At 36.0% G+C, this 27,539-nt stretch overlaps 1 protein-coding gene across 7 annotated transcripts in view; it reads right to left on the reverse strand.

Moving 5' to 3' along the window:
* Snf4agamma (SNF4/AMP-activated protein kinase gamma subunit) overlaps positions 1–27,539 on the reverse strand; it is a 100,647-nt gene that overhangs the window by 53,899 nt on the left and 19,209 nt on the right. For all 7 annotated transcript variants that reach the window (XR_003657004.1, XR_003656998.1, XR_003657001.1 and 4 more), the window contains exon 8: positions 6,160–6,184. Coding sequence is in view for 1 of the 7 variants with exons in the window: in XM_028322832.1 (XP_028178633.1) it covers positions 6,160–6,184 (25 nt within the window). In the remaining 6 variants the exon portion in view is untranslated. The remainder of the gene's footprint in view (positions 1–6,159; positions 6,185–27,539) is intronic.

Raw genomic sequence — 27,539 nt, forward strand, 5'->3', positions numbered from 1 at the left:
CGTTCTTTGATGTCAAAGAAGAACGGTCATCTGTGACCCAGGCCCGACAGAAACGAGACATACCTCAGTTTTTTTGTCATGTCTTAATTAGTTAAATTATATATTTTTTATATTCGAAATCTATGTATAACACCAAAATATTACCCTTTGTTTTTGTTCAGGCGTTATACAAAAACTAATACAAAATGCCTATTTATCACCAAAATTGGTAAATGTATGTACCTAAATGTCTATTACAGCTGCTATGGAATGTATCTAGGTGACCTGGAGAAGATACAGCCGGATTATACAGGGTGGAAACGAGAAGTTACAAAATCCAAAAATTCAATGTTACCAGCTTCCATAATCTGTAACCTATTATTGGTACCATTTGAAAGAGCTCGTGAAGCACTTTCAGAATCAGTAACTAGTTTTTCGATATCTTGTATAGTTTAGAAATAATCGAGTGAGATCACTTATCATTCCATATGTATAACCACCCTGTATAATCCGGCTGTATCTCCAGGTCACCTAAATACATTCCATAGCAGCTGTAATAGACATTTAGGTACATACAAATACCAATTTTGGTGATAAATAGGCATTTTGTATTAGTTTTTGTATAACGCCTGAACAAAAACAAAGGGTAATATTTTGGTGTTATACATAGATTTCGAATATAAAAAATATATAATGTAACTAATTAAGACATGACAAAAAAACTGAGCTATGTCTCGTTTCTGTCGGGTCTGGGTTTTTTTTGTATGGGGCGTGACCGTTCTTCTTTTTTAGAATTTTCGATGCGATGTAAATTAATTCTTCTCGATTGGATACTAGGATGAATAGTCATTACCCCGTAATCGATATTACTTGGCTCGCTTAAATAATCACGAAAGACTCATTGTTAATAGTAGATTTATGATGAATCTCTTCCGTTTTCAGGTTTTCGAATGAACAGAATCTTTAATTAAAACCATTATTAGCTTCAGACCTTGTTTCGACCAATAATATCTTCAATTTCAGTAGTTCGTTTAAGTTACGGTTAATGAGTTAAAATTAGACTTGATTTATAACAGTTTATTATTACTTAAAAAATATTTTTAAATAAGTAAACTTGTAAAAGAAGGACGTTTAATTTTTAATATGAAAAACACTCATTTTGATGTGATTTATAACCCTTTTAAACATTTAAACTAATAAACAATCATATTATGACAGTCTCGGAGCGTGTAACGTGGGAATTAGTCAAAAATTGAACAATTGAAAAGGTGTGTGGAATTAGTAAAAAAAAAAACAATTGAAAAGGTATCAATGTTATTAATAGCATGGCCATCATGATGCATGATTTTATCTATTCGGACCGGTTTAATGTCGGAATAAGTGCCACTGTCATTCGACACAACTGGCCAGTTATAATTTTACTTTGACAGGCATAGAAATACAATAATAAACGTAAACAAATGTGATTTACTTAAAAGTTACATAATTTCCGCAATTTATCTCGTCGGCTTAACATACCTAACTTGAATCAACTTATTTAAGAAGTATAAAGATTAAACTTTTAGGAATGAGTGAATATTGGATTTCAATTTCCTTCGAGCTAGCACGCCAGTTTTTGAACGTTTCGATCGCGACGCGCCGCTTTTGCTTTGGCGCTCAGAATCATGAATGAGATGACATTTATTAGTAAAGTTTAGATTAATTTGTAGATATTTTCAGACAAATGGGTCCGCCGGAAGCTTCGCAATGTAATGTTTATTTACAATGATAAATTATATGTGTTCTAAAATTGGCAGAGACGATTTTAGCAATGTGTGTGTGACTATAGTAACATTTTTGTTTACTATGTGTGGCGCATTGCGCCAGAGGAGCGTATTGCCATACGTGCACCATGTGCTGTTATTATGGCATCATAAACACAGACACCGGTCGACCGAGATACTCGTACATTCTTGTGAGATTTGAACCAATCACCTCCGTTCACAGTGTTTTTAACTTAGGTTAGTATCACTGATGTGCATCGTAAACACGCGTTCACTTCATCGTGTTGTCGTGCAGTTCGACACGTCACTCACTCGCGGCGGCCGTGGGAGTACTAAGTTAGCGGAGTTACGGAGTAAGCAAAGAGCGGGAACGAGAGGGCAGGAACTCCGAGCGGCCGCGTGGTCCGCACGCGACTCTCGGCACGCTCGCGTACGAGCCACGAGCACGAGTTCCGACCGGCGACTAATCCTTCGCGCCATGCTTGCTCGAGCCATGCCGTCTACACTTCAACTCGCTTCAACTGTCAATACCGCGGGACCGCCACCATCGAGAAATTAATGAAAAACAAACTTTCGTTCCCTTTAAAAAAATATGTAAACATTTTTCAGTTAGTTAAGTAGGCACCTATACTGTGTATCGGTGTTTGTTATGTTAATATGTTTAAAGACAATTAGGTTGTCAATATTGCTCTAAGTCAATAAGTTTAGAAATAGGGAAATAAGGGTTGCTGCTTCACACAAGCGCATAGTACAGAACGTATCGAGCCTGTAACCTAATAAACAAAATAAACTAAAAAAACAACACTCACTCTTAATACCACCGATTGCGTTCCTAAAAACTGATTCCGCAAGGTTATTTATTCTTTGCATAAAGTTACCCATCCCATGATGTAGAACTGATGACTGTGACAAGACTGATGATTGGTTTGTACGACTACCCACCTTTGTTGTTTATAAAACTTAGCTTTTCCTAACTACCTGCCTCCATTTGAATAAATAACGAAAGAGGTGTACTACTCAAACAAATAATCTAATGGAACTTCTCTCAAGTAGGAAAATTTATACAGCACGCCAAAGTAAATTGGCCGGCAGGAAGTTCCTAGCAAATTGAATAAGGATCCAGCGGAATGAGTGTTTGTAATGAGACAACTTTTTAAGATAACATTAACTGAAATTACGAGTCATCAAGAAGGATAAATATTTAGTGTATTTGTATATCTAAAAATAGATACAGTCAACGTCAAATAGTTCATTAAACCAAAAGTAGCCAAAAAGTTCGCAACATGTCTTTTTGTGTTGTCAACTTTTTGGCCACTTTGGGTGTCACGATCTATGACTGTACCTACATTAGGACAGATAAATCATTTGAGGACAAATGATTTTCATGTCTCAATTAAGTTCCTAAAGGCTTCCATTTTACAAAAACTGATACCCTAGTTTCTTGTTAAGTCCAAAAGAATATTTTATCAGGAGACAAGATGGATCAGTGCGCGACATTCCGCTGAATGTCGTCACATTTGTGCGATATCACCTTCACCATACATTTTAGACAGGTCTTTATGATAAGACGTATCTATTAATATTAGTTAGTAGTTAGTAAGTCTTGGGCGATCGAATCCTTGGAATTGAAATGTTGCACAAGACATTGAAGCTACTAATGAACTGATGAATACATTACTGTCAAGGCAGTACACATTGATATACGCGAATTTCTAAGGTTTGACGATACTCTAGTTCCCGTTTCACTTCAGATTAAAGTTAAAAAAATTGGGACATATTTTTAACTAAGTATGTAATTAAGTATTTACAGTTGACGCATAGTAACCTCTTTTTTTTACAATCCAACGCGAACTTTTTTTTCCATTTATACAAGAAGTTCAGTGAGTTTTGTTACATCATAGGATCTATGTATTTTATGCCAGTAATTTTGCCATTTTATGCAAAAAAAAGATAAGTTTCTCGGACAAAGTTACAGACTGTTGTAGTCTTTGGAATTTATTCATGCGACAGTCTGTCGACTCAGTGATTTTTTAATATCAGAGAAGAATGATCGCGGTGTTAAAGGTTTGCTCTCGCCTACATGACTCTATCTTTTAGTTATAGTTGGGACTTGTAAGTTTAAATGGATTGCTGTTGTGTTTGGCTTATACTATGACAGTCTTGTTTGGTATTTTATTCAGTTAAAAATATATTTAAATAGTAATTGAGAATTATAGTCGTATTGTTTCGATAGACAAACCCAACGACCCTCGTCCTTCAAGCGGGTTTAGCCTCAGGATCCCTCAGCACCCCACTGGGTCTGTTAAACTCGGATTGGCCAGCGGGAACAGTGCAACATACGTACAAACATACATTATCAAGCCACACTCATTTTTTAAACCCCATCCCCGCATTTGATACGTGTTCTCTTTGTGATGAATTGCAGTATAGAAATTACTAGGGCTTTATTAGATGAAGAATAGAGTTTAGCAAGGCTACTTGATATTAACTTTAGACGAAAATAGAACTCGCCTTTTTACTGTTCTTGAATTGAATTGGGCCATTAGTGAAAGATAAGTGATACCTGATATACTCCTACATACTGAAGTTGTTTTGACGACGTGAGACGAAACAAAAATAAATTCCAGTACGTTTTCGCTATAATGTTATTCGTAATTATTGAGTTAATACTTACCTACGCTTTTTATAAGATACTAAGACTGAGTTGCACCACCAAACTTAAACCGTAACTATAACGATAACCGGTGTTTTTGTATAGAGTTTTATGACGTTTGTTAAAGTTAAATTAAGATGGTGCAACTCAGCCTAAGATGCTATTTTAACAATAATTATTTAGTTACTTGAGTGAGATGCACTTGAAACCTAATTTAAGACGAGCATCGCAACTTCGCAAGCAAAATGCCACTATTATCTATAGCGTAGATAGCAATTAATTTATGGCATAAGATAGCGCAAACACTATGCAGGGTAATGGTCAGGCAACAGACAGGGCAAACAAAGCATTAGCCTCTTTCCGTTCCACTCGAGCGAGGAAACTAATTAACAAAATGTGGAGTACTTTCAATCTATATTTTAAATGTTGCTCATTTTCTTGTTGTAGGTTATATACAGGGTGTCCCGTAAAGAGCGTGCCAAACTTAAGAAGACTATAGACTAATGGATGGCCATGTATAAAAAATGTCTTTTTTTAAAAGTATCATCATAGTTTTTCATGTTTTTTTAATCCTCAATTTTGAGTCTTTCTCTTGTTGCTGTGTGTGTACAAATAAGCAGATATTTCTCTTATTCATGTTGAAATTTTTTTGCACAGAGCAACAAGAGATAGGCTCAAAATTAGGGATTTTAAAAAACATGAAAAAAATCATATCTTTGAAATGGTGACTTTTTTACTAAAGCAATGTTTATTGTTATAGATGGTCATTCATCACCTCCTTAAGTTTGGCATGGGACTCCCTGTATTTGTAAATACTGTTTGAAGAATGAGATGAGAGATTCTTGATTGATACACAATTGCAAGAAGAAGTGCAAGTGATTAAAAAGTTGAATCGGCGAGTGGTTAGTTAAGATTTCTAAAGTAAAATATGTGTGAGAGGTTCCTTTCTGCGCCTACAATTTTAGTATTCACGTTGACGCCTGTATCAGATATTGACAATAACTTTTATGTGCTACTTCAGTTCACCAAAACGGTACGGAAATTATGACTGATTGTTATTTTAATCAACGTGCGACAATTTTAATAACGTACTTTGTATGAGACAGAACGAGACAGAGAATCGACTCTACATTCGTCAATAAGGAACGTCCGAATTCCGTCTCTTTCTAAAGCCATTAAACGTCAAGTGGTGTGGGGCAAGGAGGGAGCCCATATCATCAATAATCATACTGATAATAAAACCAAGGGCAAACCTAAATTCTCGTTCATGAATGAACCCACTCGTAGTTTTTACTCGGTGGGAGCAACGAAGGGGATTTAGCAATTCTTTAACTAAATAGCATATTATGATTTGCAATTACAATGCCTTGATTAATGAAAGTGTGACTTTCAGTTGCGAAGTTTAAAGTGTTCTTCTAAAATCACAAGCGCAAAGTTACTGCCAAACATTATAAATTAACATGAATGCTGTATTTTGTTTCAACTGTAACTAAATGATTCTAAATAAATGTTACTCATAACTTGAAATCCTAAAAAAACATGTTGAAAAACTTTTAAATAAAATTAAAATTATTATAAGTTCAATTTTAACACTAGCTAAGTACCAACGTACAATAACATCACATATTTTATAATGTAATGGATAGGCACGATTTCATAAAATTGTAAAGACGATACAAGAATGAGCAATCAGTCATGAATATTCAAAAACTGAACAAACTGAAACTTATAAAGTAAAACAAAAGAGAGAAAAAAATGACTCACCATACTGTTGTTGCTGAGCTATTCTCTGAAAAGAAAAAAAATAACAAAATTTAACAAAATAAAAAAAAACCAAAGAAATTAACATTAAATAAAATCAAATAAAATAATAACAGACATGTCAAATGAAATGAAATGCATGTAAAATAATGTAGCCACTAATAAATACTTTAGAGTTCAAATTCAACATACATGACGTAAGTTGCATCACCAAGCACGGTTTTCACTCTAGTTTCATTCATGAAAAGTTCATTGGTCACTTATCATTCATCACTATGTGTTCAGATTATATGATCGTTATGATCATGACACCAATTCACGAAAGGTAATTTATGGCATCATAATAGATACGCAGGGAAGATAAGACTAATATGTGCAGGCACATATGGTCATGTCGACAATAAACCACTAAAGGTTACCATTAAGTAAACCATAAAAAATCATATTTTTTCTCAGCAATAATTTGTATTTGAAGGCGAACCTGTAAGTGCCAAGCGCTCGAAGATAAGTTCGAGCAACAATGAACTACCTATTTGAAAAATTAATAGAAAATTGTATGTTCAAAATTCTGATCTCGCACCAATACGAGTAAATAAAAACGTAGAATAGATTCAAGATTTGATACCCAGATAGAACACAAATAGATAAATCACTTCGGAAGAGAAATTACTTAGTGTTTTCCCTATATTGATAATTTGCTTTTTCAACCATTAATAATGCATGCAAATTGTTAAATCTGTAGTATTCACAAGAGAACAACGCCCAACAGAGTAGAGCAGGGATGGCGAACCTTTATGTATCAACGTGCAATTTTCTAAAAAAAAAAAGTTTGGTTTAGTCATAGACGTGCCATTAAGTAACACCTAATGCTATCAATTAGGGGCATTCGTACAAGTGGCACCATTGGCGAGCGACAGGACCGAACTCTACATTGGCACTAGACGAGGGTAAATACTAGCCCTTATTCAAAACACATAAATTACTGTTTAATTTTATAGTGATTTATTTGATTTGTGGCGTGCCATAAATATTGTGGCGTGCCATTGGTTTGCCATCCCTGGAGTAGAGCGTACATCAAATCATATAATGCCTGGAGTAACGTTGCATGTTGCATGCCTATTGCTCACATTGGCAACGTCAGGCGCTGTTGCCTGTATTTGGGCGTCATTGTCTAATGCTGAGGGACACGTGTTTCTCCTCAAGTGACGTTGCTTCAATATTGTAGGTAGAGATTTTGCTGCTCAACAAGTTATTAATAAGAATTGTTGTTTCTTAGGCTCGGTTTCCAGCAATGTGGAGCAGAGCGGAGAAATATTTTGAATAACCAATCAGATTTCATTATTTCCACTTCTCCGCTCGGCGCCGCGCCGCCGCTGCTGTCAAATTCTATAGTAAAATTAACGGTTATGTGGATATGCTCGTATGCAATAAATCTTTGGAATACAGTATAAAATTATCAGATGCTCGTTTGTTATAAGCCCACCATTATAAAGCAATTAGATTGCCGAAAATACCAAACGGGACCTTGCTAATATCAATACCGTCGAACCGAGACTGGGTGGGGAGGCAAATTGTTAGGGCATAGCAAAATGCTACTTTTAGTGCTGGCGATTGGCGGTTTAGCTTTTTCGGAAGCTACAAGTAGGTACTAGATAAGTTATGATGACTAATGAAACCGAACTTTACTCACACATAAAACGTCTTTTCCAGTGATCAGGTAGCTTTTTGGCAGCTGCAAGCCACGATTTTTGAAATTACTAGTTGCCAAAACACTGTCACATTTCATCACCGATGCTATCACAAAATATTATTATCTAATCCGATGGTAAAGTAGCACGTCTGCTATGGCCTTAAATGACGCCATTATGTCGTTAAACGAATTAAAAATTAATTACGTTCAGAAACAATCGTTCGGATCCACATTAATACCACACATTAAATCGTACCGCACACATTTCAAGGATATCCTTTTGTGCTCTGAATGAAGAAACGCAAACATTTGTTTAGCATTGTATCAAACTAGTGTAGCTATTTGTCCAGCTTGACTTTACGAACAATACACCTTGTCCACGGTAATAATATCTATAATTATTACCGTGCCTTGTCGGTTAATACAAACGATTTTTTGCTTCGCTAGGTTTTCATTTAACAGGTCTAAAATCTTTATTTAAATTATATTATAGAGGTAAGTAATATTCACTTAACCTGAAGAGCTTATCTTTGAAACTCCTGCTTCGATACTAAAGTTTATTTACCAAGCAGCAAAACTCAACGCGCAAATCGGAATTTCCGAATACAGTTTCCTACGTTTTGCATCCGAATTCAATCATTATAATATGTAATACCGAATAAACACTGGAACTACTTTATTCTATTCCATTCGATAAATCTTTAACTCTTAGGTCTTTCGTACAACTTTCTCAAAGGATACACACTGCTTAATACCTACATAAGAATTGTTGCCATTTAATTTTTGAATGTCCCTTAAGCCATGATTGGCGTCACCTTTACGTAATCTACTTATTTCTCAGTTGGAGTGATTAACACACATTTTACCTATTACTTATTCTGTGCTTTTACGCAGTAAATGTGTCTGGTCTAGTGGTTCCACGTCGACTGATAAGGTACGTCCGCAGTGCCCACGGTTCTCCGGTGGCAGGCGCAGACCGTGGGCGGGTCTCGATAGAGTTATCTCAATAAAGCAAAATGGCTCTAAGGCCGTGTCGGCACTCAAGTGTGATATAAACGAGTCTACATCTGATACTACGTTTTAAACTATTGACGAAATCTAGAACACATTTTAATGACATTTTAATTAATCAATTTTGATGACTCTACATTTCTACCCGCATGGAAGACTCCGACATTGCGTCCCGGGACAAAAAGAAACGCAATATAGCCGTATCTACCTACTAATAAACATCACTGAATCATTTTTAATCAAACAAGGCAATAACAAAGCATAATACCTAGAATAACTAAAATCGATTTTTCAATACGAATAGAGTCGACCGAGTCGCTCTAGAATAGATACAAGTCGTTACAAACAAGTTATTTTTATCTAATCCATACAGATAAATTCAAAATGAAATATGCAATACGAACAGTTTCGAAATGTACAACACTCTTGAGACAAGTTTGTTTTCGTAATGTACCTACCTGCTTTCAGTGACAGATAATTTTCATAAAAATAATGTATCAATGCGACAGATATAGTTATTATCAGTTAATGACTGACATTAATACCAACACAATATTGATAACGCCACATGTTTTGACGGTCAAACGGTCATCAATACTTTAAATTCTTTGCATTTAATATTGTAGCATTGTTGAAGAGGTACACAAATGGGATATTGTTTTTTAAGTGTAGATCGGACAGTTCATTTAACCACAAGTTTTAATGGTAGATCCTTTGAAGTAATAAATTTAAGACGTATATTGACAGCTACTACACAAGAAGATGTTTTTGCCTCTCACATTACATCAGGCGTTATCCACCACAGAATTTAAAACAGAACATCAGTATCTTCTAAAAGCATAATAATGTTATGATTGCACATTTTCAATGTGGGCAAATTGGTCAATCAATCAAAATGGAGCTCTTGGAAATATTGACTGACATTAGCTGGTTTGATGTTTCAGCCAATTTAATTACAAATTATGAAATTGAATACGGGCTTTGTTTAACAGCACAAACAAACTGTTCCCTGTCAAATTCAACATTCAATATAAACGTTGAAATGCATCTGTTTGTCTAGTTTCCATTAGCACAAAACATTCAATCGCGGCATTCATAGTTACGAATTCACGACTAAATTGGTGTTCGATGTAAAGGCTTAGTTTGCTCTATTTAGATGGAACATAAATGATACTTTAAATCAATAGGAAATTAATAGAGACTTTAGAGCGAAAAAGAGAAAATACTTTTGCAATAAGATTAAGACTCGTATAAGACCCTGGAAAATAATGACACAATAAATACAATTGTTGCTGTTGTATAAGATCCAACAACGTGCACATAAAATTTTCACAGAAGTAAGCAGTAAGTATACAGGATCACTAAAGCTCGCACAGCGAAATCCGTGTGATATACATTGAGGAGGGACGACATAAAATAAAATGAAAAATTATCGGATTTTTTTTTTGTTTAAAAGATACGAGTAAAAGTATTAGTTTTAAATAGCAATTTAAAATAGCAAATGTCTGACTCCGTCTCTTTAGTTTCACCCTGTATTGTCAAAGCACTTAAGAACGTGCTTGTAAGTAAACATACATTTCACAACCATTACGAGATTAAATCGTGAAGTGGCCAAGCTTCTGCCTAAACGTTATTATTAATTTATTAAATACTTTTACCTACATATTATACCAATTTTATTCCAGTATCAGGAGATCGAAATCAACAAAAGTTGTGTTTGGATTCTTTTTAGGAGATTGTGATAGAGAATATACTCATGTCCGAAATACCGCAGTGTCTCAAGACGAAAGTCTTCGAGCAGTGTGTGTTGCCAGTGTTGACATATGGATCCGAAACGTGGTCGCTTACTATGGGCCTCATAAGAAGGCTCAAGGTCACCCAAAGGGCGATGGAGCGGGCTATGCTCGGAGTTTCCCTGCGTGATCGAATCAGAAATGAGGAGATCCGTAGGAGAACCAAAGTAACCGACATAGCTCGCAGAATTGCTAAAATCAAGTGGCAGTGGGCGGGGCACATAGCTCGTAGAGACGATGGCCGTTGGGGCAGGAAAGTTCTCGAGTGGCGACCACGGGCTGGAAAACGTGGCGTGGGCAGGCCTCCTACTAGGTGGACCGACGATCTGGTAAAGGTCGCGGGAAGAGCCTGGATGCGGGCAGCGCAGGACCGTTCATTGTGGAAAACCTTGGGGGAGGCCTTTGTCCAGCAGTGGACGTCATTTGGCTGAAACGTGATAGAGAACTAGGTCAGTAAACATAAAATAACTAGGGTGCCAACAGTATTAAAAGGAAGCATTTACGACATCGTTTCACAAGTGAAAAGTATAACTAAAAATATCTGCTAAATCTTATTATTTCAGAATTCATTAATCACGGAATGGGAACGAATCGATGGCCTAGTTCTTTTAACTTGAGCACTTAGGCACTATACAAGAAGTGTTCGACTGCCCGCGGCAGCTTTTATTGGCATTACAGATTGCCTTTATTAAAACTCAACGTGGTAGATTAAACTTTAGAAACAATTTTGTCCCAAACGCCACGTTAACGTGGCAGAGAAACGTGGTGGTTGAGACCTACCTTTTTCATAAACATTAGGTAGTTCGCGTTTAGAATGTCGAATACTTTTAACTAATGGTTATTGGATACCTACAGCTAAACTTGAGATAACAACTAGCTAGACTAGAGCCGCCTTTGTCATCTTAGTATAAAGGTAAGGCTAAAATGTCAGTCTTTGAGGATCTCAGATATTTCTTAAGCAACAGTGAACTGCAATACCTGACGCTCAACATGTTGCAAAACAACAATTACGAACAACGTGACACGCGCTTTTTCTATGGTTCCCTGAATATCGCTTGTAATTGTGCATCTTCGCCAAACATTTTCAGCGTCGCGAGCTTCGTGTTGCGTAGAGAAAGTAGAAAGATCCAGAGAATTTGCAATTTCTAAAATAAGTGCTTAAGCTTCCAAAACACTTATTTTTAAAATTTCGTAATTATAAAGCAAAGTTCGCGTCAAATGATGTCAGTAGACATTTCAGTGACCACATAGAGTTATGATTTTCTCTCGCTTATTGGTTTTAAAAGCGAGTGAATTCAGATGAATTGAAATGAAATAGATTGGATTGTCAACGTCAAAGAGATGCGCAATGCTCCAAATTGGTCGCATGCAATTAACATGAAATGGATATGAATTCAATTTCCTTTATGATATACCGGGGGTGCCCCGCAACTCGTATAATGGAGTAACCGAGTCATCGAACGTGCAGGCGACAGCACATCAAGCGTAATAACACATCCTATGTGGTAAGGGAAGGTTGCTATTGTAAAACATAAATCTGTACAGTCTTGGAGACTGTAACTGAAACGTTGGATTCTATAAATTTGGAAAATGACATTTTCATACACACATCAAATCACTCTGTTTTACATTCTGATGGCAATACGATTCAGTGGATTTTTCTGATCCATTGGTAGATGCCGCAGTTACATTATGCGCGATATTGATCGAATCAAATTGTGTAAAACACGCAGTTCTAGTTCGTTTCGCCGCATAGTATAACTGCGCCAAGAGAATAGAGAAACATTGTTTTGACAGATGACAATAAGTATGTCGATTGGTCTAGACTCTAGGGTCAACATGCATGTCGGCAAGATAGAATTAATTACATTTGGGTAGCTGTTGATACCGGCAATCAATTGTACCTTTTATGAGCAGTCATAACAGGATACACGCGTAGACAGTTAAATAGTAGTTTGCATTCTCCCAATTATTGCAAAATAAAATATAATTAGAAACTAATTGAATTTACAGAACTGGAAAAAAGTTTTTGTAGAAAAGTTGTGCTTTCAATTATTCGTTAATAGTGTAAACTATTTTGAACAAAAACAAACTACTCAAATAGGTGAATGAATGAAAGTTTTCATTCGGAAATCTATATCAGTCGTCTATTGAGAACATTGAAAATGCAATTTTTCTTTATAAAACCCAGATGCTCAGCTGGTGGTTGAAGTGTGCAGGGGCTCAACGAGAGGAACTGATACCGCAGATTATTAAAATATCTGAACACTGATAAAAGGTTGCCCAAACATTCTAGAATTCGGAAGTCTATTTCAATAGCCCATTGAGAATATTCAAAATACAATCAATGCAACGCACTCGTAGAGAGTACCTATAAAGATAACAATTCCTTCTTTCGTCAAACACTTCATATTGTTGCAGTAGGTAATAGATAAATCAAGGCAATTCACAAAGATAACAATGGCGTTAAAGAAGCTACTATTAATTTCAATACGTGATACTTATGTATTCACTGCGATTTTCTGTAGACACCCATGTAATTTACTAAGCATAGAAATGCGAGGACCGTCATATACATGATTGGAAGTGTATATTAGTAACGTATGTACCTAAGTGGGATCGTATCCGAGTCACGTACAGCTAATTTCATAAATATACAAGGCAACGTCAATATTATTAATACAACCTGAGATAATACCTAACACATAATAAAATTGGAGAATAACACTCCTACATGGTAGTATGTAGTACGTACTAATTACGACTATTACATCTGCATTTCACAATTTGCATTTGTAAGTATAGACAGCAAAGACCATAAAACAGGAAAGATATACCTACTTAAGGGTTACTACGGCACTAGTCCTATTTATCGTTCGTACAACTAAAACTTTTTTTCAGCTAAGATCTAGTTTAGCATCTTATGAAAACTGAAAGCCAATAGTCTGCTTGGAACCCGCAACGAATTTCATCATAATTATCATCAAATCCTGACGTAGTCTCCGGTCCAAGAGTATACGACCCACTCTAATTTTCCAGATGCAAATGGAGAAGTTTCGGCCAGATAGGCTGGGGAACAATACATTTCAAATGAATATACCTACGAGTTCGAATATGCTTCTTTGACAAAGGATAGAAAAGCCATATAGGTAAAGCTGTGGGGGCGTTAGATGTGGTCTAGTCACAAACACTAGGCACCAGCAAACAAGTACGCAATTTAAATGCGTAACCGATTTGGGCGGACCAGCTGTTTTACATACGCAAAATTTGGTTTTATACCTCCTGTAACAATCTGTAAGCCAAGTACAGTTTTTGTAACTTTTTTTTAACAAAATCTACAAAAAATCACCAACAAAAAATAAACATTCTACGGTTTCCACTCAACAACCCGGAAAAATCAAAACGAAGGAAATATTTAAATAGCATTTTCACAGGCTTATTTTTAAGAGCCTCTCGAACATAATGTTTTCAAAACGAGTACACATTAATAAGCTGCCTCATAATTAAACGATTTAAATATTTTTTCGAACAATCAATATAATCGAAATGTTACGATGATCTATGTCGATTGGTTCATTCAACGACACTGTCCATAGTTTTGATATATTGGTAATTCTATATGATTAAACGTTATTGTCAATTTATTGCCGATAACAGAATGATGCGTCCCAGATTCAAACAATGTCATGGAAAGTGAGTGATAACAAGGGGTTTTGATGTACGACGTGTAATTTACGAATTACCATATTAATTTAGATTATTAAAATAAAAAGCCTTCGGTAATACAAACAGTCGGAAAACGTAATAACGTTTTGATATAGTCAATAACATAGCATGTCTGTACGTCAACGAAATTGTATTGTAGTTGTTTAATAAATCATAATGACAGATTTTAACCGTACTTAAGAAGGTATTATGGTAGCCTTTATCGTATCGCAACACTATCCAAGGATTTTGAATATTTCTGAAAGATTTTTATAATTGTATTTCTGCGAGAAAGATTCAGATTATTGTCACTTTTAAACTAGGCATTTCAAATTATTTGATGTACTGTCCCAGAAGCATGCACGATAAATTACATGTGTATAAAACTGAAACTCGGCCTAATTTAAAGTTGGTTTATTCATAGAAACTTAAAAAGGGAACATAGAATTTGCATTTTTAAATTGCGAAAAACAGCCACATTCATTTCACAATTTTACTTTAAGAGATGTATGGATGTATTAGTTTATGCTGGGTGTCGTAGACAGATTAAGGGCATCAAAAAAATCAATATTTTCATTACTTTGACCTTCGGGTCGAGGCAAAAAAAGTGAAATAAGAATACAGCATTGATTGAAATAACATTGCTTGTAGGTATGTAAAATTTGAAGATATTGAAGTTTTTTCAGAATCGGCCCTCGCTTTACAATATTTTAAATGTACGAGGTAAATTACAAGTAAAGAACATAAAAAATATTCTTAAAGGTAGCTAGGACAACAACTTGTATAACACGGCGTAACGTAAAGAGTAATATCTATAGCTACGAGGGCTGCACTAAAAGTATCGGGAATGGAATATTTCCACTGTTCCAGTCATATTAAAATGTATTTAATTGCAAACTCCAGGGTTTTAAAAATCGTATACCATTTATTTATTTAAAAAAAGATTCTCGGTCGTATCACAAGGTCTTGTCAAACTTGTTTAGTCGTTGAGAAAATGGAATTGACTCGAGAAAATTCAAGAGCGATTTATTATGACTTTTGAAGTGGTTTAACACAAAAACAGTGTGTTGACCGGATGATTTCTGCATTTGGTAATGAAGCCCCATCCAAAACCACAATTTATCGCTGGTTTCCTGAATTTCAACGTGGACGTGTCAAGCTCAGTGATGATCCCCGTCAAGGTCGTCCAAAAACTGCAGTCACCTAAGAAAACGTTGATGCTGTGCGTAAGCTGATTGAGGAAGATCGACATGTGATATACCGCGAAATTCAGGCAACTTTAGACATTGGCATGAGTCAAATACAAATAATCTTGCATGAACATTTAGGTGTAAAAAAGTTGTTTTCCCGTTGGATACCGCATTCGCTCTGTGAAGAGCAAAAAGCGGCTCGCGTTACTTGGTGCGTCAGAACTCTCGGGAGATTACATGCAGGATCCTCAAATGCTGTATACAACATCGTACCAGGTGACGAATCATGGATATACGCGTACGAACCCGAAACAAAAAACCAGTCACGAGTTTGGGTGTTCGAAAATGAATTAAAGCCAACAAAAATTGTTCGTTCACGGAGTGTTGCAAAAAAAATGGTGGCCACGTTTGTCTCCAAAACCGGCCATGTTGCGACTATTCCTCTTGGGGGACAAAGAACGGTTAATGCAGATTAGTATGCTAGCATTTGTTTGCCACAGGTCGTTTCTGAACTCCGTAAAGAGAACTGCAACCGCCGCATCATCCTCCATCACGACAATGCGAGTTCTCACACCGCGCACTGAACAAAAGAGTTTTTAGAGCAAGAAAACATAGAATTATTAGTCCATCCGCCGTACAGCCCCGACCTAAGCCCTAATGATTTCTATACTTTCCCTAAAATAAAGAATAAATTGCGTGGTCAGAGATTTTAATCACCTGAAGAAGCTGTGGAAGCCTACAAAACGGCCATTTTGGAGACCCAAACTTCCGAATGCAATGGTTGCTTCAATGATTGGTTTCGTGTATGGAAAAATGTGTCAAAGTTCGCGGAGAATACTTTAAAAAGCAATAAATACATTTTTAAATAGTAATGTTGTTTCACTTCCTTGATTCCCGAAATTTTCAGTGCCGCCCTCGTATTACGTGTTTTATCTCGTTGGGGGGCCTTGGGTTTTCATGTATGTCTACTTATAGAGATTTCAATATTATTAAATTTCGCAGGTGATAATGCACATATTATACAGGGTGGAATATTGTAATGCCACCTGAAGGGAAAGTACTCTTAATACTGTAGATAGAAAATTTAACTCAAAGAAAATATTCCTTTATTTTTTAAAATAAATAGAACTGCATTCAAAGAATTCCAAAAATTTGCTTGCTACACCCGGGAATCGAACCCACTAAAATATGTAAAAAATTACACCCTGTATTTTTATAGCATGGATCGTTAGGGTTAAGTATAAGGATGAAATCTCTCAAACAAACTTGATAAATCAAATGAAAGGAAAACCATGAAATCTTCAATTATTGTAATTATTTACAGAAAATTGTATGGTATGGTGGTAAATTTTCGAAAATTTTTCGAAAATCTTTGAATGCAGTACTCTTTCTTTTCAAAAATAAAGGAATGTTTTCTTTTAGTAAAAGGACATTGTCAGAAACCGCCTAAAAAACCGCCAAAAAACATTAACCCATCATAATTATTTTCTATTTTTTTTAATACATTAAGCACCCTTTCGTTCTAATGGACACTTAAGCATTGAAAAATTAAATAAATAAGTCTTTTAACGTTTATTCTATAATACTATTACAACTTCCGGACGTTTTGGTGCGTGGCATGGTCTAAAACCTATCAAGTTCCATAATTTTTGCCGATAAAATCTGTACGAGGCATTACCGTACTTTATTGCTGGGAGTCCATGTATAGTGATGTTCCTGCGGCCATCATAGACAATAAAATATCGATTTTGAAAATAAAATAAATCGATTAAACTGCTTTGAAGACTAGATTTGCGTTAAAAGCTAAAAAGATATTGACACTATTACAAGAAGCTATCTAAAGTGTCCAACTGGTCGAAGGTCGTAAATAAAATAAAAATAATTAGGACCATAAACTGATATTCATGGTATCATAACTGTAAAAGTGTCAGAATCCGATGTTGAATCCAATGCCAGTTGAAGTGTGAGAAACATATATATTTTTTTTTTATGTGACAGGAGGCAAATGAGCAGACGGATCACCTGATATCAACCTAGTATAGTTGCCAGTCTCTCATAATCTATGCCAATGAGGGTTTTCGCGATTGAAAAATCCGCCAGATGGCAATACGTAGACGTGAGGTCCAAATGCTGCATGATTGGTTATTTTTGACATGACATTGACAGATATCCACCAATCATGCAGCATTTGGACCTCGCGTCTACGTATTGCCATCTCGCGGATTTTTCAATCGCGAAAACCCTCATTCATAGCACATTAATAATAGACCAAATGAACTTTTATAGATTGTGAAAGAGAAGATAAAGATTTTATTATTTTATTAAAATCTTGCCACGAAGTAGTTTTTCAGTAGAAACCAGGATTGGATAATCGCTACAGGCAAGTATCAGAACATTTTATAAATATTTTTAATCGATTATATCCTTGTGAATCGTTTTAATAAATTGTCATTTTACTTTTTCAATTAAAACTTTTTCAATCCCTAGTCTTGTCAAACTGTCATAATGTCAACAAATTATAAATGTCACGTCAGTTGACTCAATTTCAGTCTTCTGTGCGTTTATTGTATTTTTATTTCAATGAAATAGTGCTAAAGGGTTAGTACTAAAAGTGAAAGCCTTTTTTCAGAAAGAAAACCAATGTGGTGCCCTTATTATTCATACTGTTTGAAAGTTACAAGTCAGTGATACAGAGTTGCCGACATTATAACTCCGTAGTGATACCATACCAAAGAAGAAGTTTTCCTAAACACTTGTGTTGTTTTTATATGTGATCGAATAAAAAGGATTAATTCTACTGCTCAAATGGAATAACTTATCCCAAGAGACCGAATATAAAAAAAACCCCTCCATAGAAATTATCACCATCACGAGGATGTGAATTTTTTTGAGAATTTGATATTGGTCCTGTAAGAAAAGTAGTTGTATTTCAGTAGTAGAATCAACCCTTCTTGTTTCATCAGCAAGAGTAACTATAAAAACGCCCTGTAGGTAGGTATTATTAAGCTGAAGAGTTTGTTTAGTGTCAAAGACTGTCACACAGTGTAACTTAAATTGGCATATTATGATAATGAACATAAAAACTTAAATAAATATTTATGTTAATATTTTTTCTATTTATTTATTTTCCCAAAGCTTCACAGTGACAGCTGAAACAGCAATACTGTTAACAAAACAGTAAAACTAAACTTGGAACAAACTGTTACAAATATGAGGGGTTTAATATTTTACAAATTAAAATAAAACCGCATGTTGCTTTACTTTCTCGTATAGGTAATAAATGTAATTAATGGCTAGATTATTAATGTTACTTTGTTACCCTCAATAGTGAGGAAATCTTATAAAATGGTAACCCTGATTTTTATTGTCATTCAAGTGCTCTTTCTTCGCATAGGCTTCTGTGATTTGGCCAAGGGCCACACACATTGCGATAACATTATGCGACATTGATTTGACAGCAGCGGAGTGAAGTCTTGCGACTATGCAAAATGATACCCTGTAATCGTAGCGCATACAGACATAGACGGGGCGGGGCACATAGCTCGTAGAGCTGATGGCCGCTGGGGCAGGAAAGTTCTTGAGTGGCGACCACGAGCCGAAAGACGTAGCGTGGGCAGGCCTCCCACTAGGTGGACCGACGATCTGGTGAAGGTCGCGGGAGGTGCCTGTATGCGAGCGGTGCAGGATCGGTCTTCGTGGAAATCCTTGGGGGAGGCCTTTGTCCAGCAGTGGACGTCTTTTCGGCTGAAACGAACGAACGAACGATACGTATTACCACTATTTACCAGACATTACTATTTATTGCATACTCGCCGGATTACACGTAGGAGCACGCGCGTAACAGCTTCGGCCTTGCATTATTATAAGATCTTGTTCCGCCCTTTTACGAACTTCCTCCGTGAGGATATCCCCGCCGAATTCTATGATGAACCTATCAAAAGTCATATTCTGCAATGTCAACCCACCACAAGGTGGACCGACGACCTGATAAAGGTAGCGGGAAGGCGCTGGATGCAGGCCGCTACCAACCGTGCGATGTGGAAGTCATTGGGGGAGGCCTATGTTCAGTAGTGGACGTCCTGTGGCTGAAATGATGATGATGATGAAGAAATGAATGAAAATGACAAATCTTCGAACGTGTATAATACCGTGCCAAAGTAATCATATAATTTTGGCACCTTAATAACTATTGCCGTTTTTGTTGTAAAGATCATGCAGCGCTACTTGCGGATATTATTGGAAAGAAAACTATGTGGGCTCTAGATCTGAAGCCGCTTTAACGAACACGAAGTGCTCATACAATGCGGCGTATTTTCTTCCAGTCTTTAGTCAGGACTTTAGTCGAATTAAAACCCCGGTTGAACGTGATATAGCCGCACTAGAATACGATGCTTTTTTGCATAATCGCAAGACTTCGTTCCGGTGTCGACCGAATGTTATCATGATGTATGTGGCCCAGGGGTTACCGTAGCCGCTAAGGTTTGAAACTTCTTGCTTAAAATATTGTAGTCTTTGGCATAGACTACGATGGTAGTCATGGAGATAGGAGTTTGTTATCTCGTGTCAGATGTAAATGGTGAAAAGAAAACTCATGATTCGTGGTATTTTTATGTAATATGTAGGTATTTTATAAAAGTGGAACCCCGAGTGATCTCCAAAACCCATTCTATTATTATATACGATTCGGCTTCGATATCTATAATACAATAGGAGTTTATTTCATGTGTCAGATGACAAGGGTGGAAACAACCTACGATTCATGTTGTTTATTTACGTGCAATATGTGGGCATATTGTAAAAGTGGAATGCCGAGTTGTATTTCTAAAACTTGTTCTATTATTTTATACTATTTGGCTGCGACTCGGCGTGACGACAATACAAAACATTTTTCGCGAATCGGTGTTCATACATTCACACAATACATTAGACGCCATGTTGTCATAAACGACATATTATAAAATCGCTGTGATTTAATATTCTTAATCATTAATTTTATGGCAAGTGTCCATCAGGAATCATTGTTCTTACACACAGAATCGTATTATTTCGCTTTCGGGTAGTAATATGTCAAAATTGTTGGTTCTTAGGCGAACAATGTATGGAGAACGAACATTGTCCTTTTCTACCTACAGTATTAAGGTTACTTTCCCTCCAGGTGGCATTACAAAATTCCACCCTGGTATAGTATCCACTTTGTGTAAATACTGTGAATGCTACGAGTTAAAATAACACTTCTGGCACTGCTGGGGCTGGGGGTGTACCACTCAGTATCGGTACAAGTTCTAAAAACGTTTACACATAAACTTGTCTGTAGCAGGGATGTTATGGATATCCGTAACTGTAACCGAAACTTTCGTATATCCGAAATAAAAAAATATCCGAAACCGTAACCGATTCAAAAGTTTCAGATAGTTTCGGATGTAGGCAGTTTAAATTGTTTTTTGTATAATATAATAAATATCCTTATCCTTAGACATTTTACACTGCGCTTCTAGTCCCAAACTAAGCAAAGCTTGTACTATGGGTACTAGACAACGGATGTAAACATACTCAAATACTTTTTTTTGTAAATACATACTTATTATACATAGAAAACACCCAGTCCAATACCTACAAACAAATATGTTCATGCACACAAATGTTTGTACTGTGCGGGAATCGAACCCGCTACCTCCGGAATAGTAGTACGTTTCGAACCACTACACCAAACGGCCGACTAATCATTATAAGCATTATATGTAAAGGCATAACAGCCTGATTTACCTTTATAATGCCATCTAGTATCATTTTTTATTTATTTATTACTTTTTATTCGATGTAAAGTGTGCGGTCATGAATGAACCGTGTTGGACAACTATTGCAAATTGTATTCTAAAGCACAGATATCTGTAACCGTAACCGAAACTTTCCGGATATCCGAAATAAAAAATATCCGTAACCGTAACCGAAACCGGTATAATATTAATCCTATTTTCGTAACCGTATCCATAAGCGAAACTACATCCATAACATCCCTAATCTGTAGTCCTTGAAAACGACAGTAGACATGTCCTTGGGCATGAAGTGTGGAAGTAACGCCGCGATCCGGTTTAGAGTAGACAACAGCACATCAGAGTATACAAATTCGTTGCAAAATATCTCCTATTACAAGTACGTATGATCCCACAGTTTATAGCTTGAGGTGCTGTCGTTTGTACGTCTGACACAGACTGCTTTCGTTACACAGAGCAAACACAAGACCCGTCATTAAAATAGTAACATAGGCATATTTTAGTCACTTCTAAAGTATACAGTGTGTCCGGGCTTGTAGTGATCAAACTTTAATGGCGTAATCTATGGACAATTTTATCGATGAAAATACTTCAATTTTGGGGCTTGACCCATTTGTCGCAAAATTACGAGGATTTAAGTTTTTAATTTTTAGTTTTCACCTCTTCCTTCAAAAACAAGTGAAAACGTGGGTAACTTAACATTAATAAGCGAATATTTGATATCATGCGATAGTCAATAAAATTATCTATTTGTAGAAGTAGAAAACGGACACAAGTTTCATACATTTTATGGAAGTAAGAATAATGCAAATAAAACATACCTTAACGACCTGGTTTTTCTTGTGTTGGAAAATAACTGAAAAAGAAGTGAAAAAAATCATGTCTTTTTCTAATTCAATCCATTCTTACTTCCATAAAATGTATGAAACTTGTGTCCGTTTTCTACTTCTACTAATAGATTTTTTTATTGACTATCGTATGATATCTAATATTCGCTTATAATGTTAAGTTACCCACGTTTTCACTTGTTTTTGAAGGAAGAGGTGAAAACTACAAATTAAAAACTTAAATCCTCGTAATTTTGCGACAAATGGGTCAAGCCCCAAATTTGAAGTATTTTCATCGATAAAATTGTCCATAGATTACGCCATTAAAGTTTGATCACTACAAGCCCGGACACACTGTATAATCAATTAATCACTTCCACAACGTAAATACACATTTTCAAAGAATAATAAAATCTTTACATTAGCATTAGTGAATAAATAAAATAGAAAACTTGCAAAGTTTATGTTTTTGATCACTTAGGTACTAAATGAAAATCGCTGTAGTATGTTATTCCACATCATTTCTATTTAAAACTCTATTCCGTGTAGTTAATCATCAACATCACTCAAACCTTGACGTACTCGTAATTGTATTCAGAATATTCTTTCAATAAATTAGCTCTACCTACTTTCTTTTAAACTCGGGGCTGTGAAGACAATACTTAGCAGTTAGGAAACTCAAAAAAAACAAAATACTACGACCTCGGCGCAAAACTACGATAATGCGCGCGTATTCCGAAGGCAAAGAGCAATGTCGTCATCGGATCAAAACGAACTTAAAATATTACACGTGCGCCTTTATAACATTTTAAACGCTGCGTAACAAGGTAAATATGATTCACAATAATGATAAAATGAAAATCCAGGACATTAATTAACCTAGTAGCACGGTTTTGAGACGACGCGTCTGCTGGATGAGACAAGTGTCATCCATTCATCATCATAAAACATACAACTAATTGAGGTAAAAGGAACTAAAATTTGTTACAAACATTTAAAATGAATGTCTACCTGTTGTTGTTGTTGGTGTATCTGAGCCACAAGTTTGATGCCGCTGAGTTCCAAAGAGCGAGGATCCAGAGACCTGCTCCTGGGTTTCTCAGAGTAGAACACATCCTCATCCCTCTTGCCTTTCTTCCACCTGAAGTAGTTCGCCATGGCGGCACTCGCGGCCACAGCGCATGCTCACGCGCAGACTGTCAGTGGGACCGGTTGTTTTCACACATTTTCGTAATAGCGCCGAGGTTAGATCGCGGAGACATCTCTCTAAGTACTGAGCGATAACGTGGTTGTCACGAGATGTAATTGTAGTTATGCAATGGCTTACTACCGATATTGGATTTTGGGTTCCGCAGCGGAACTGGGAAGTGGTTAGTGTGTTGACTTGTTTTCACACGTCGTCACAGATTTAGGTTTTGAATTAAGTTGATAAGATGTTCACAATAATTATGGGGCGTCACGTCGATAATGTGTATCGATACGTGCGATTGTTTCAGAGTGATGCGGTGCGCGCGCGACGCTACCCCGGCGTGCGATCGCAGTGATTACACTGTGTCAGAGCAGACCACCACGCGAGCGGTAATTCCGCGACACAAACGTGGGTACGCCACCGTTTAACATAATCGTGATGATGCAGCTCCGAGCATGAGCTACTAAAACCAATAGCAACGTGTTAACATGCCCATTGACCAGTTTGTATTTGTCATGTCCGCGAAATGACGTCTAACGCGCATGAGTGTTTTGATAAGGCAAAATCTTGTTTGTGGCAGGCACATTGATTACGCGAGTTTGTATTTAAAATTGTAAAAAAAAATTTTTTTTTCCAAGATAATTTCTAAATCTTTAATAACATATTTCCAGCAGATAATCTCAGTAAAATTAATTAATCGCTAGAGGGCTACTGAAAGTAGTAAGTACTAAGATTCATAAGGTGTAATTCTGAGAAAACATGATCCTAATGAAACTAGACCTTAGGAACATCTAATTTAATCCTAGCTACGATTAGTCTTGTTAAAGTAGTTCTGAGATCATTTATGAAGGATGTGGTAACATGAGAATTTCCCTGCTCACTATCCGAGCATCTCCAGCTTGTCTTGGTCTCAACTGTCAGTTGCATTATGCGCCAGATTAACATGAATGCATATTCGAGATAACCCCTAGTGCGTCCACACATCCATCAATATGTAGTTCCGATAAAATATTATTTGTGTTTCCGATACACCTTTATTTACCGGTGGAAAAATGAAATTTATATTTGGCACTGGTCAATAATAAAATTAATCTCTTCTCTTATTCAAAAAACATTTTAAGCAGAAGGCAAAAAATATAAATTCATAAAACAAAGCTTTGTTGAAATCCGGCCAAACAAGCGATCTTTTATTTTAATTGTACGGATCTCATAAATAAATATCGTTCTTTTCACGTTTTTCACAGAAAGCTACATGCAGCATAACATAATACAACTTCGGGCCGTCAACCAGCGGGCATGATCATAACTTGACCTAAAAAAAATCTCATACGATTTCTCCACCAACCTCAAACATTTTCACGAACAAGTTTTAACTGACAAATTTTCATACCATATCACTTTGCCGTCTGTGGTAATGGTAATAGCTTTTACCGCTTTTACCGCAGCGGTCCAAAATAATGGGCTATATTTTAAACTGCTGATGGCTTTAGGTTTTCACTACGGAACCCGAGAACGTATGTAAAACTAGCTGTGCCCGCGAGTTCGTACGCGTCAAAGTTGTTTGAATAATATTTCCCGTTTTTGCAACATTTTTCTTTACTGCTCCGTCCCCATTGGCCGCCCCTATTCGGTCACCCTAGTGATATTATATAGCCTAAAGCCTTTCTTGATAAATGGGCTATCCAACACAAAACGAGTTTTTCAAATCGGACCGGTAGTTCCCGAGATTAGCGCGCGAAGCAAATAAACAAACAAACTCTTCAGCTTTATAATCTAGAAAGAAAAAAGGATTTTACGAAACTCCACCCCTAAGGGGGTAAAAAGGGATCCACGCGTACGAAGTCGCGGGCGGCCGCTAGTATAAAATTTAGTATAGATGGGTAACACACGTACATATTGCAACAGGGATCAGATGTGTGATAAACCGCAAGTCGCTAGTGTTCCATAGTTTAAAACGTTTTGTTCGTTTCATCTATTGTGCAGGAGGACAAAAGTCTAAGGGTATCGCTCCAAATATTCTGTCATTGTCATTCAAATTCAAATGTCTCTTAATAGTGTGTTTGCGCAATGTTATGAAGTATAATAAAGAAAAAAAGAAAAAATATTAATTATTTGATGCCAAAAATAAATAAATGGATAATTAGCTTTTGAGGAATATGATCAAAACTTCTTGTAGTTATTTTTTTATGAAATATCTTGATTGACGACATGAGAGACGAAAAAGCGTATTAGCTATTTATTTCTACTTTTAATTATTTTTTACAAAAAAATGGTCTCATTTACCATTTACCACCAGGATTAGTGTCCACGAAAACGCAAGTTCGAATGGTTCAAAAATGGTAATACGTACTGGTATTACCATTATGTTGAATCAAAATCGGTGAAAATAAAAACTCAGGTAGGTAGGTACCTAAACTTCAAAACTTGTTTTATAGGAAGACCAATGATATTATATAAAAACAAAAGCAGATATGTTATAGGCGCTCGCGCTGTGAATACTCAAAGACGTCCCAATTGGGACGTCTTGTGTTTAGTCTTCGTGTGGCCTGCATCGTGCGCAATCGCGTGCGTACCACACCGTAAGTTCCTGTGTTCTTACCAAAATAAATAAAAAATGCCATCGTGTGTGTTTCGAAAGTGTACCAATTATGACTCTAAAGTAAACAAAATACAAGGGATCTCTTACCACATGTGATTATGCAAAATTATTTAGTATTTATATTTTCAATTATTTATGCAAACAATCAAGACGCCATGCGCCATGTTCAAGTTAAGAAAGAGAAAGCGATCTTGTTTTGACGTTAGAGCGATAAGGATGCGTGCGCTGCGGACATAGATAAGTTAGTGCAGAATCGTTAAAACTATAGCTATCTCTTTCATTTGCGTGCTATTTCGTATCTTTTGTTTCACTTATCAGTTACATTTGTCAATGTGTGCAATTTGGAATAGCTCGGCACGGATTAAAATCGTAATTTCTATGAACGTAACATATCTATAGTTCTGTAATATCATTGAGGAAGACTGAATTTTTTTACAAGCGGAATTTACTTTAAAAGAATCCCTTTAAACATGTAATGAAAAAAGATATTTTGCTTTTAAAAACAATCTTTTTACCTTATAAGCATATTTAAGACCAACACAAACACAGATGGTGTTACTTACGCAGATACGCCGTTTTCACAGCTGTACATCTGCGTAAAACAGCCTAAAATATCCCAGAATGTTATTACCGATACAAAATCGTGGCATTTGTAATGTAATAACAGATCATTTGCAATAAAACGCAGTAATAATAGTATTAATAATTAAATTACTTCCAATTTCCTTTACGAAACGGTCATCAACATTTGAGATATCTCTAAATGGTAATGACGAACATCAAGATAAAGGTATCAAATTACTTTAGGCTCCATTGAAAGCACGAAGAGGAAATTAACAAAAGCTGGCTAAAATACCTTGGCTACAAAACAAAATGGGTATGGTACACAGCGTAAACTAATATGACCATAGGGAATCTCGAAGAAACAAGGAAAGTTGCAAAAACAACTTGAAATAATTTTCGAACAAGAACGGTCACCGGATACTTGTCAATATTCATTTCCCTTTATGAGATGAACACAATGAAACCACTTTGAGCTCTTGAATCAATGTAAAACGTTCTGGAGAGAGGAGGGCCGGTTATTTGTTCACGGGACATAACCATTCTTTTATTGGAAACATAATGTTTGTTTTATCGTACTAATATAATGTAATTATTACCCATTTAAATCTATTTACATAATTTCTAGATCTGGGTCCCCAAAGATATACGAAAATTGCACAAAACACGCTGGTAAATCAAAGTTCTGCGTTTAAGTTTAGTTAGTTTTTAACGTTAACTTAACTATCATAATCTATAATAATTATTTGATTTGAGAACGATCTCTATTATAATTTAAATTACTTTTGTCTTCCGATCGCTCACGCGAAATTACAAAAACAGGCATTATAAAATGCACTGACATAACACTTTGATAAATTTAGATTTATTTGATTTCCCATTTATTATCATAGATTAGTAAACTTTTCTTATCTTTTCAGATTTGCAATGACAATTCTTTTTTCAAGATTAGATTTATTAAAATTAAAACCCATGCATTACTGACCATAAAAACATGGCGTGACCAGCAAGTCGGGTACTAAAGACACTGGTCACGCCATATGCCAT

This window comes from Ostrinia furnacalis, unplaced genomic scaffold (genome assembly GCF_004193835.3).
Source record: "Ostrinia furnacalis isolate ACB-3 unplaced genomic scaffold, ASM419383v2 OfSCF0069, whole genome shotgun sequence".
NCBI classification, from domain to species: Eukaryota; Metazoa; Arthropoda; class Insecta; order Lepidoptera; family Crambidae; genus Ostrinia; species Ostrinia furnacalis.